General features: G+C 35.0%; 5 protein-coding genes across 6 annotated transcripts; 2 read left to right on the top strand and 3 right to left on the bottom strand.

Annotated features, from left to right (window-relative positions):
- Nucleotides 1-1,079: 1,079 nt before the first annotated feature.
- Nucleotides 1,080-3,912, bottom strand: LOAG_08632 (hypothetical protein). The gene is made up of 7 exons (XM_020447749.1): nt 3,819-3,912; nt 3,501-3,653; nt 2,811-3,016; nt 2,475-2,613; nt 2,183-2,335; nt 1,726-1,879; nt 1,080-1,383 (listed from the first exon to the last, which is right to left on the bottom strand). Exons 2-7 carry the CDS (start codon nt 3,608-3,610, stop codon nt 1,132-1,134), a joined length of 1,014 nt encoding a protein of 337 aa, XP_020302056.1. The 5' UTR covers nt 3,611-3,653; nt 3,819-3,912; the 3' UTR covers nt 1,080-1,131.
- A 1,352-nt stretch (nt 3,913-5,264) lies between these two features.
- LOAG_08631 (NAC domain-containing protein) lies at nt 5,265-7,325 on the top strand. Its single transcript, XM_003144161.2, has 5 exons — nt 5,265-5,374; nt 5,832-5,975; nt 6,114-6,314; nt 6,680-6,856; nt 7,111-7,325. Exons 1-5 carry the CDS (start codon nt 5,330-5,332, stop codon nt 7,207-7,209), a joined length of 666 nt encoding a protein of 221 aa, XP_003144209.1. The 5' UTR covers nt 5,265-5,329; the 3' UTR covers nt 7,210-7,325.
- Nucleotides 7,326-7,476: 151 nt separating this feature from the next.
- On the bottom strand, nt 7,477-7,920 carry LOAG_08630 (hypothetical protein; the record flags this gene model as incomplete). Its single annotated transcript, XM_003144160.1, has 2 exons — nt 7,477-7,612; nt 7,727-7,920. The coding sequence occupies 2 exons, from the start codon at nt 7,918-7,920 to the stop codon at nt 7,477-7,479; spliced, it is 330 nt and encodes a 109-aa protein (XP_003144208.1).
- Nucleotides 7,921-7,964: 44 nt separating this feature from the next.
- On the bottom strand, nt 7,965-9,286 carry LOAG_08629 (60S ribosomal protein L17). The gene is made up of 3 exons (XM_003144159.2): nt 8,958-9,286; nt 8,508-8,632; nt 7,965-8,155 (listed from the first exon to the last, which is right to left on the bottom strand). The coding sequence occupies exons 1-3, from the start codon at nt 9,248-9,250 to the stop codon at nt 8,013-8,015; spliced, it is 561 nt and encodes a 186-aa protein (XP_003144207.1). The 5' UTR covers nt 9,251-9,286; the 3' UTR covers nt 7,965-8,012.
- Nucleotides 9,287-9,737: 451 nt separating this feature from the next.
- Nucleotides 9,738-11,841, top strand: LOAG_08628 (the record flags this gene model as incomplete). 2 transcript variants are annotated; one of them, XM_020447748.1, is made up of 5 exons in its annotated part: nt 9,751-9,822; nt 10,422-10,471; nt 10,713-10,833; nt 11,135-11,252; nt 11,750-11,841. In XM_020447748.1, the coding sequence occupies 4 exons, from the start codon at nt 9,751-9,753 to the stop codon at nt 11,228-11,230; spliced, it is 339 nt and encodes a 112-aa protein (XP_020302055.1). In that variant the 3' UTR covers nt 11,231-11,252; nt 11,750-11,841. The 2 variants fall into 2 exon arrangements, with proteins under 2 accessions (XP_003144206.1, XP_020302055.1); XM_003144158.2 differs by lacking the exon at nt 11,750-11,841 and having other exon boundaries at nt 9,738-9,822; nt 11,135-11,330.
- Between the last annotated feature and the right edge of the window lie 319 nt (nt 11,842-12,160).

Here is a 12,160-nt window from a genome sequence, read left to right as displayed (position 1 = left end):
ATAGCAACCATAACTGTATTCAAAGTCTCTTACAGGGAAATAAAATTTAATAGTGTAAACAAAAAGCATGTTCTCTTCGCTTGACGAATTTAAAGAGAAAAAAAAAAACGAAATTAATGGTTGGACCAAACATGTTTGATATCCATCGCTCTAATGATTTCTAGTTCTGAAAATCAACAAAAAAGGCTCAAATATTACAGTCACAACACAAATGAACAATATCTTATAAATGTAAACCCACAAATTTTGAGCGAAGAATATCTTCCATAAAATTGCTGAAAATAACCAATTTCAAACAAAGTGCTGAATCGGATCCAAATTCAAAAATGTTTCAGAAATAACTTAGATTATATTCTATCTTTGTACCGATATTCTAAAACTATTCCTTAATGATACCAAAGTGATGCATAAGCAATTATACGTTGAAAGCGCATAACAGATATGCTCTTAAAGATAAGCTCATAACAGATATGTAAAACATGACTGTATGAGAAAACGGTAAGTGGCAAATGCATGAACATTCGCAGATGAGCAGCACCGAAAGCAGCATTACAATAAGACACACCTAAGAATATTTGTTTAAATTGCTGATTGTTAAGCAACAAAATGAGTAAAAGGCAGTGTTACAAAGTGTGTTGATTATAAGACATCATTAAAAAAAAATAGGCTTCAACCGATTTCTAGCTCATTCAAAGAGAAATAGTGCATAAAAACACAATGCTAGCTATTTGCAACTCATTTCAGAAATACAGTAGACGGAAGATATAAAGTTCAGGCTATGTTTTTGAAGCTTATGAATTGAAAAGGCGAAATTTAGTAACTTGCTGTGTCAGCCAATGCAACTATTTTGCAATCAATTTAGATATAAAAAACAGTTGCACAACCCAAACTTCTTTTATATTTCTAATTGATGCTAAAATGAATAAATAAGGGTTTACAGATTTTATTTCAAAAAATACATGAGAAAACTGGAAAGCCAATAAAATTAATTCATTACTCGATCAAGGTTTCTCAAATTCATATTTTTTAATGCAAATTCCTAAACAAAACTAATTAGTTTGGAAAAAAAGTAAAATTTGCTCGTATTTTAAAGACTTCCTTCATTCGGCGTTATTACCGAGTAAGTAACAATTATTGCCTTTTCTTTGTCGTTTTTAGATAATTTTTCCCGATTGCATCGGTATTTTCAGCTGATGATGTAGAAGACGTTTCATTATCTGATTCCTCCCTGATATCATCAATATTGCCCTTTACTGACTTAAGCGCTATCTTCATGATTATAAATGTCCAATAAATATGTAGAATCAGTAAACAGAGTAGCATTACAGCGAACAATCGTGGAACTATTGGAAATTGTCGTATATTTTCCCACCGATAATCCGCCTGAAAAGTCTAATTATCTGTAGCAGGTGTATCCTGATGTTTTTTGATTCTACCACATAATAGTCCTTACTGTGTTTGGTGAAATTCTAATTAATACAGCAACTTCATGTACGGTAGTGGCAATCAATTACGATCCTTCATTTGCTACCGAAAAACATGTATATTCAAAAAATGAGTGAGAAATATACATTCCGTTTACATCCAAAGATTAAATTTATGTGGAAATATATAACCCAAATTACGAGGACAGCCATCGTTTTGAATACAGAATAAGAATAAAAAATAGCGAAATAAACTACTTATCGGATCAACGACACAAAAGTAAAGAGTTATTTCTCCTACCTGTATTAAAACGGGAGCATCGAATAGTACTGACCGAATAATAACAAATGGAAAGTAAATGAGCCGCGTGACAATCCATACTATCATGAACGTTACAAAAACGCATGTTAAAATCGTTTTCCAACCAGCATATCGACATAGCTTGCCCAGTTCGCTGGAAAAATACGGTAATGTTGGATAAAAAAAATAGTTCAATAAGTGATTCCATATCTTGGTGATGAATCAAAACATAAGTTACTTACATGGACTCCAGTTCTTATTTGCGATTATTTTAAAGAGTGCAGGAAGTAATTAACAAAAATTGAGCAACAGCAAAATAAAATCTAGCGTGAAAATTATGTCGCTGAATGGTAGTCGATACCATCAGTTGTCACTATTATCGATGGATAATCTTCTACGTAGTAAACTCAGTGAAAAGATGAGAACTTCTAAACTTAAAGGAAAGATGAGAACTTACAGGAAAACATCAGCGATGTCGTGGCTAAAAAGAATCAGCGTGCCAATTCGAACCATATTCATTACGAAACTTAGTAGAAGAAGGAGAACGGTGATTAAGTGATGAAATGTCATCTGAATGAAATCAGCCCGTCGAATGTCAAATAACAATGAACTGCAAATAAATACTAGGAAGTCATTTTTGTAAATTGTGACAAGTAGATTTTCAATTGAGAAACCCTTATTAAGAGATGGAACACGCATAAGCAAAATAGACGTTGTCATTATTATGTCGTTAATAATTAATCATTTACCTGACAATAAGTGAGCAATAAAATGATGTTTCGATCACGTAGTACCACCAAACAGTACTAGTAAGCGGATGACGAGGCCAATGTCGCCAACACTCCGTAACATCGTACAACTGAGGTTGGTCAGACAAAACATAAAGGCCTGAAGAGAATCTAAATTACATATAAAGGATAATGCGCAGAACAAGCTGAAATATTTGATGAAATTAGCAATAAACAAATTTGCTCTCGGAGTAAGAAAGTAACCCATTTTTACCATAGTTAAATATGGCGATAATGGCTGTAAAAATATAACCTATGATGAAATAGCTGATAATGAAAAAGAAAAAAAAGACATGCCGTATAGCCAAATACATATGTAAAACAGAAATCGCCATGCGCATTCTGCTACCCGTTTGAATTTCCCTTTACTAGCTTGACGAAAATTCAGCTGCGCTTTGATACGTAAGCTCAACGGTTCTTTAATCAAACCGAATAAACAACCAATTGGTAGAAATATGAAGCATTCAACAGCAAATCTAAGTAACAACAGTAACAGACTATACCTGAAAAGTTCACTTTAGCTGTTAAATTGTTAAAATAAGTGGACATAGTTAAAGTAGCAGTTTAAATGGCCATCAGAGTCAAAAAAATCCCTCAACTTGATATTGAGAACTGCTGATAGCGCATGTCTTCTCTGAATAAACAGATATTAAATAAAGAAAATCCTCTCCTTAACTTCTTCAAATTGAAAAGAACTGAAAGGATCTTAAAGACAGTTTTTAAATTACAATATTACAAAAACTTTCAGTCTTGAGAGAAGTGTATTTGACATTAGTAAACGATGTCGTTCTAAGCCTTTTGTTTCAAACTAGATGGGAATGGAGCAGAGATATGGTCTTATTATTATTAAAAAGTTTGATAATAAAAGGCACAGAAAATTTGGCAGCCACCAGTAAGTAGCTGTTTGACTACTGATGAAAAAAAAAAGAACGACAGTTTCTTTCGAATATTACACAATTATATTATCAACAAAATTCAAAAGCATACTTCATAGCATAAGTTAATTCCCAAATATCAGGATAATGAACGGTATGGTTGGATTTAAGATCATCCCAGGAAAAACCACGAGGAAGCCAATACTTTTCATCCCAAAACATTACTTCGTTCTTTTGAACTGCACCTGATATATACCAGTATTACCTGCAAAACCAAGGTACATCAATAAGAGATTGTAAGAAGACAGATCTGAAGATGTGACGTGCTAACACTTTCCATTCACACTAAATAATCACTTTTAAATGCACGAACATCGAGAAACTTTAATTTAAAACCAAAAATATAAAAATTCTAATTGGAAAAAATCACTTGCAAGGAACTGTGGGCTGATCTATTCAAAATGTTGGTCAATTCCGACATGTCGGTAGTGAACAACTCAGATTAAGCGGGCACACTGATAAAAACGCTCAGATTGAAGAGGAAAGAGAATATCAATGCATTGTAAATTTCCTATAAAATGATTTAAAATGTATTCCATCAACGAGGGCATATATGTTAAGAAAACCAGTTTACAAAAAACATACGAAAAACACTTCATACAACCAGAATATAATCAAACCATTTTAGTGGTAAGATGCATCAATAGTGAGTCGTCGCTGAATTAGTACTATTATAAGAAAACAAAACCATCGACAACGTGCCAAACTAATGATAAGGAGGAATAGCGCAAGTGAAAATCAAGAACTATTGCACAGTGAAACATATCACTTATCAGACTGGTTATTTATGGACCTTTTCTCTTCCCCAATCATTCCGCCAGTGTGCTTGTTGAACCTAGCTAGTTATGATCCACTAATAAATATACCGATAGTGCCAAGTAGGCTATCCATACAGATCTACGAAGAAATCCATTTCGAGTAAATACGTAGTAACAATTTTCAAGTACGTGGTAACAATTTTTACTAAACAAACCTAAGACTATATAGTGTCTACATTTTTGAACGCTGAACAAAATATTAACCTTAGGTGAACCTAGAATGATTCCACAGGTGTTGGCTGTTACTTGGTTAGTCTAATCTAAGTTTAAATACAACCGGCTTTGAAATCAATCCAAGGTTTAAAAGTTTGTGCATAAATCATCTAAATAGTTTGACATAAGAAAATCAAGAGATTGGTGAAGAGAGTTTTTTGGAATTTTTGTGGAGTCAAAGGTCATCCAAGGAAATTGAACACTGCCAGGTGTAATCTCATCTCTCATCATAATATTTAGTGCCGGAAGGAAATATACTTTTTGAAGGACCCACGAAATTATTACTAATTTAAAGGACTCAACGATATTCACCGAATAAACTACCTTATACCTCGATAACTTCGAAAGAAAGGAGCGAAATGTTAGGCTACCAAAGATTTTGGGGAAGTGGTAGTAAGCATTTTCATCGAAACCTAGTCGAGGTGACACAACATACCACACAGTAGTCCAGAGGGATTTCTACGAATGTTCTCCAGGCGGTGCGGGTTTGGGAGTAGGGTTAAGTTGTTGCCACTGGTCTGGGATCTCCCGGTGTCGGGACTGGGATTTTTTATGAATTTTTCTAGGTTTTATCACATCAGCGGTTATTAAGGTCTCATTTAGCCACCTGTGCTGCAGTACAATTCAGTTTTCTCGTGTGTGTGTATGTGTGTGTGTGTGTATGCTTATGTGCATCTGTGCTTGTGTACTTGTGTATATGTGCATATGCATGGATTGCATAGATCATATCATGACATATCATGACGTTAAGGAACTGTTATCAGTAGTCATTTAGTAAAGAATACATTTAGAAGTATCTAATGGAAAATTGTTGCAGGGACCTAAAAAGGTTATACATTCGACTGAGAGTATGGCTGATGTCGCAGTACAAATGAAGGACGAAGAACAGAAGAAGGTTTTACTTTCAAATTTTGAGTTCAAGAAATTTGGATTCACTGATTTATAGTTATTAAAGATCGTTAACCTAGAATGAGCTTGAATATTTCACAACAGATACTAAAATCATAACTGATATGTAGTTCTTCTACGATTTGGAGAATGCAGTAATGCGATTAGTAGTCAAAGGTTTTTGATTTAAAATCTCCAGTTTTACATCTGTACCTTATCTGTCATGAAAACTGTGATACAAAAGACGTTGACACTATTAACGAGACAATAATATCATTTACTAAAACAGTCAGTGTCAAGTAATATTTCGGATGCGAAAATTAGAATTAGAATCGAGGAACATTTTGAATGCGTCCAAGTCACTTATATTTATCGCAATTGACCTTATGTAATGTTTACTAATGGTATTGTCACTGCGCAAATAAAAGTTTACTTGCTGCATCATTTACGGCATATTGATTAAGGTAGCAACTGATGACACATCTTCTGGTTCTTCCGGAAATGAAGCTGGCGATGAAAAAGGTTCAGATAACGAAAACGATGAAAACGAGGGTGAGGTTACGGAAGCTCAGAAGAAGGTTGCGGAAGCTGCTGGACTGGCTGACCAGGTAGTTCTTTCCATCACTTCGCAAATATTATTGCCGTGATGGTCAAATCCTAATTTTCCAGCCCAGCTGATTTAAAATATTGTTTACGGTGAAGAATTATTAGGAATATATTTATTCGGATCCTATATGTTTTTTCAGGTGTCTGGAGACAAAATGAGCAAACAGTCACGATCAGAGAAGAAGGCGCGTAAATTATTCAGCAAACTGGGTCTGAAACCAGTTCATGGCGTCTCTCGTGTTTGCATTCGGAAATCAAAAAATATTCTTTTTGTGATAAACAAACCTGATGTGTACAAGAGCCCGGGCTCTGATACCTACATTGTTTTCGGTGAAGCTAAGGTGATTTTTAAAAATTCAAAGGATCAGTTTAAGAGGACTCGTAATCCTTTGTCCTTACATTTGATTCCATAATCATTTCCCAGTAACTATCTGAGTGTACGTCGATCATAAAACAGTAGAGGTTTGACCTACCAATTTTTTAAGCTTTCCAACGGTCTTTTTATGCTTTCCAACGTTTTTTTATGTCAGGGGTGTTCTCGAAAAGTATTATCCATCACTCCAATTCTTGCAGCTGACATAGTTGATTAGTGTTGCATGCATTGCGTTTTGAATTTTCGTATTTCTTTGTAAGGCAATGTTAAATATCTGTGGGTAGCACATGTCCTTTCTTTAACTTAAATTTCTGATAATTTATGATTTTGTAGATTGAAGATTTAAGTGAGCATGCACGATTTGCTGCGGCAGAAAGGCTGAAGCCGAATGACACACAACTAGGTGGTCAAGGTGGACGTATGAATGTTACTCGAACCGAGCAGGGAGAAGAAAGTGGTGATGATGGTGAAGTCGATGCGACTGGTATTGAGGAGAAGGACATTGAACTAGTGTGTTTTTGATATTTATTGAAAACTTAACCAGTTAAGGCTTTAGATAGAACGATTTGACGGTTATTAATACAACCTTTTTGGGAAGTTTCGTGTATAGTTGAGACTGCACGTCCGTTCAGTTCAACGAATGGCCATATATTGATAGTCTTGCTGTTGCAGATAAATAATGCCAAGAAAAAAATGTATTTGCATTTGATTTAATAAAATATTGATTTGAGAAAGTTTTCTGGCTTAAATACTATTGTTTTCAGGTATGTTCCCAAGCCAACGTATCACGTAATCGAGCTATTAAGGCATTAAAGAAAGCCGACAATGATATTGTTAATGCGATAATGGAGCTGACCACGTAGGATGGTATTTCTCGGGTGTTATGTTGATCAGTTTATAAATCCACTATTAATGTCCTTCGTGCCCACGCTTTCCTCATCTATAATTCCCACTCTGAAAATAAAATCTGCTCAACAGATTTGTCGTGTTACTCATTTCAAGATATCCACCTTGGAACTTTACATCTTTGTCATATTTAACCATTTTTCGCTGTTCATTTATCTCCCAATCGTACCATTGACTTTGAAGGACAACTGACTTTTCTGCATGACCTAGTTAGGAGTAATGGATCATTGCCTACTAACCGTTACCAAACAGTGTAGTATACCGGCATCACTATCTGCAAGGGGCTTTAAGCAATCTTGAACGTGTTCCACAATTATGCTCCCTAAGCACTTGATTTTCGCCTCAAAAAACTGAAGTCCGCTAAAAGGCAAAATTCGCACAACAGGAAAGCAATAGGTTGTACCGCCGTGAATTATTGTAAGAATACACAACATTTGATTCTTCAATCGTCTGCGCTAACAGGGAGTTTCTCACAGAATTTCACGCTGAAAAAGGCTTTTCTTCCTTTCCTTTTCTTTCTCATAGCACTCGAGGTCATTCCACGCAAAGTCAAGGTTATGGCATAATGCTTTCAACGTATCGACCATGGAGCTTGGTAAGAATATCACAAAGCCAGAATTCACTGCCTTGGGCACTCCACCAAACACCCCGACTGGCTTTGGAAACATCGCCTCACTATGCTAGGTTGCAGAAATGTCTAGCAAAGAGCTTGGTCTGTGTTTAACTTTTATAACAACAAATACAGAACAAAAAAAAAGATTTAGTAGTCGCCACGAGCCAGAATACGACGCTGCTTCTTTTTCGATTCTTTCTTTACTTTCCCAACATCATCTGTTGGCTTTGTCACCACTTCCTCTTTCTCCGATAAAATCACTTCCACATGGCAGGGAGATGACATATAAGCTGAAAATTCTTTTTGAGAACCTGATAAATTTAGCGAGCGTGAACGTGGGTAGTTTTGCAATTACGCAATGTATTCTCCATTACAATGAGATGTTCGAGTATAAAATGCAGTATTCCGTCGAATTTATACGACCAAAGTCATTCCAAAATTCTTAATGGTGCAGGAAAAGAAGGTAATAAATGGCCATATGACAAACTGGCTGCCAAACAAGCATAACAACTACTCTTGAAAATGCCTCTACCAACTAGTTTCATAAGTTTAGACGTATATAAAGAAATGTTGCGAGGATTTCCGATAAGCACATCAACTGAAGTTTACAAATGAAGTAGTTCTAATCGAAGAAAAGCTAACGATTGATTCTGCCATGGGCACGATACGTTCGTCGACGTACTTTGGGAGCACGCTGCACTTGAATGTGCTCGATTACAAGATGGTCTGTATCCAGTCCTTTGTATTCAGCATTACTTTCCGCATTCCTAGAAGGACAAGTAATTGCAAATAAGAAAAAATAAAACTATGTAGTAACTGCCCCGGTGCGACTGTTGGAAAAACGAAAATAAGGAAGTGATCAAATATAATTTTTCTCTCCTTAATCTAACCCTTCGAATGAAGACAGCGATTTTACACTATAAATCGCTAAGTTTAGTGTTTTGGTACTTCGGTTTACTCATCATTGTTATTCATCTGCAAAAGTGTACGACCTTAGTACGATCTCAGAATCATAATATTTGATTGACGAACCTTGACTAATATATTCAAACTATCTCAAAAACAAGGAAAGAAGACCAAAAAATTATTGACCTCAAAAGCTGCAACAGAAATTCAGCTGATTTTTTCGGCCATCTGCCCTGTGTATGTCCCCAAGCTTTTGCTTGTGCTTTACGCCCAACACGATGATTGAATTTCCGAAATGGAACAATCTCCTTCTTTTCTTTCACATTTTCCAGAAAACGTATTGCACGCTTCAGGGGCATATGTTTAATAGCTTGAGCTGTTTCATGCGTATTCTTGAAATGTACTCGAAGATCGGAACCACGTGCTTTACACGATTTTGTGCTATTCTCTGGTTGTTTTGAATAATGTATCTTTCCCATTTCCACTAATTACAACTCACTTCACTTACCTGAAACAATTCATACTGAATGAGAAAAAAAAGTTGACCGGAAACAGTAATAACACGTCACTAGACATATCCACTGAAACGGTGCAAACAGACTGTAAAATCCAATTGTTCGAGAGGTATCTCTATCTCATCATAAAAAACGATATACTATAGGTCTAACAGGAGAAGGAACCGGACAATTCCCTCCCAATGCAAATACACTCTAGCCTATACTTCATTGCAAACTAAGCCTCAAAGCTACATTTAATGTCCCAAAGTTAACCACTAGACCAGGATGCAACTTTCCGTCTCTCGAGATGTTAGTTGTGGTGGGGGTTAACTTTGGGGTGGTGAATGGCTTTTTTGTTGACTGGATTGTTATTTGCGCTAATCTCAGGTGTTCTACTTTAAGAGTGAATTGAGGTAAACTTCGTCTTCTTATCTATTATATATACACAAGCATTCATGGAACAAAAAGTTTGCAGGACTGAAATGAGCCGTGTAAATGAACAAAGTAATAATGTCTCAACAATTACTGTAGTCGAAGAACCCATCGATCCAACGGTTAGCTTCATCATCATTTGACGCTTTGTTTCAAAATATAATCTAAGTGTCGGCCGTTTACGGATATCAGTGAGTCGACTCCTTTTTTTCTAATCTCTGTACTTTGTGAAGGCTAGTCCTTAACAAGAGAGTGAGAATGATTTGTTCGATGTGAACTACATGTAGAAAACGTATACAGTTCTAGGGATATTACCATTAATTCGGTAGTACACTTTCTTTTTCCTCTTCCTCTTTTTGGTTGCTGAGTTTTCTTTTTTTAGTGAATAAATAAATAAATAAATACCACTCAAAACATTTATTCCATTTTCAAAAGATCTTGTGTTCTTTGATATCAAACAGTTTGAAACGATTTTGGAGTTAATGCTAAACGAGTGTGATTGTTAAAAAATAATTTACAGTATAAGTTGTTATTTCTTTATTGCTACGAGATGTTATTTTAATGCACTTTTTAAATTTATTTTTATTACATGACCATTGAGTGTTCCATAATTCATCGAAATGAAGTAATAATGCTTCAGCAATTACCACCTAATAATGCTTCAACAACCACGACATTCTTATCGTATATATGAAACTGTATATATGTATTATCTTTTCAGATTGCAGTGCAACAACTTACCCTTTCTCCAGAATTGTCACGTGAACCACGGTAGCTAATTTTCTGTTTTTACTACACCATTAGGTCCGGAAATAAACTTTGAGATCAAATTAAAGGATGGAGGACATTATGCGTTTTATTTATTTACATCTATTATTTCACCTTTGTTGTGTAGTGTCGTTATTGACCTCTATCTGCATTTAAGTGAATGACTGAAGTCAGTTTCTCTAGTTTTCAGCACATCCAAGCACGAAATTGATTCTTCATAATGTTAAAACAATTTTTTTTATAGTGTACGCTGGTCTGCAGATACAATAGATAATGAATTCTTGGGTAGATGTAAGTCGAAATGTTGCTGTATTTACAAAAAATCGAAAAAATGGGATGAAAGTTCTGACAGCGAGACTGATTCCGTACGTTTTTTCCAAGTTTACTTATTGTGAGGCATTTAAATCTTCAGTACCAGTCGATGCCATTTGGTAGAGTGGTTATCTTTTGCGGTGAAATGCTTTATATAATTAAATTTATTTATGCAGTACACTCTCAAATATTGCTCAACAGCCTATATGAATAACACTTGTTGAAAAGCGATATTTCGAAATCCTTAGCTCATCGGAGAGTATTTTGTATGCGGAGACCTATACTGAAAATTGTTGTTTATGGAAGTAATCCTAGTGTATTGCATTTACGAACCATTTGTGTTTGGTATTTCAGGATTGTGAAACAGATCATTGTCGAGGACATGTAGAAAAACGTTTTCGCCCATTAGGTGATGATGGAGGAGAATCCGATCCATCGTGCCCTGCTTAATTGTCGTTTAATTTGTAATTTTGTATATTTTTTTTTCTATTTCGGAATGAGAGCACATGTGGTTAGAAAAAACACACTTAAAATTGATATTGCTGTAGAGAGAATATAGTGATCCACTATAAGAGTCTTACAGAATCGTAAAAACATTGCTAGGATGTGATATAGGATTACTGACGCTGCAAGGTCAAATTAAAGTACAGTCTTATGATGGTGATATCATGTGAGAAACTGGTGGTGACTTCATAGAGAGCAGTGGTTGTAAAGCTGCTATGAGAACATAAAATGAAATAAGTGTTTGAAATTTCCTTAATTTTGTCTGCTTAACTCTAACATATGCTAAAAACATGAATAACTATTTGATATGTTATTTATTCTAAGTAATTCAAAAACTATACAAAATTGTATTCTTAAGTAGCTGTTTTTAATGATCTGTAAAATTGCTAAAATTTCTGTTTATTTTGACTACAAATTGTTTTGATTTTACTGCAGTACTTTTAGAAAACTTTCTATTACTTCTAGTGTTTTGACGACGAAACTTATGTAATATAAATCGTTTGTGAAGAGTACAACAATCTGGAATCACTTCCTAATGAGGCAACAGATGGCGACAAATATCATAGAAAATGGCTTTTTACAAGGAATTTAAAGGTTTCGAAAATCTTGAAGAATGGCATTTTTAATGAATTGCTAGTTAGTGGACGGTGTTCAATACGATGATTCCTTGCAAAATGGTTCTTGCGAATACCGCTGAGGATGAAGTACAAATACTAAAGTTCATTACTCTGTGTGGGTTTGAAATCATGCGAGTGAATTGAATCGACTGTAAATGCTTACAGATCTGTCACTGTTACACCGTTTTCTTGTTGTTTTTGCAAAGGAAAAGTACCGAAGCATATATGTATATATATATATATATATATATATATATAG

The sequence above is a fragment of the Loa loa genome (genome assembly GCF_000183805.2).
Source record: "Loa loa unplaced genomic scaffold supercont3.2, whole genome shotgun sequence".
Taxonomy (NCBI): domain Eukaryota; kingdom Metazoa; phylum Nematoda; class Chromadorea; order Rhabditida; family Onchocercidae; genus Loa; species Loa loa.
Note: the sequence above shows the minus strand (reverse complement) of the source record. Positions and strands in the feature narration are given on the sequence as shown.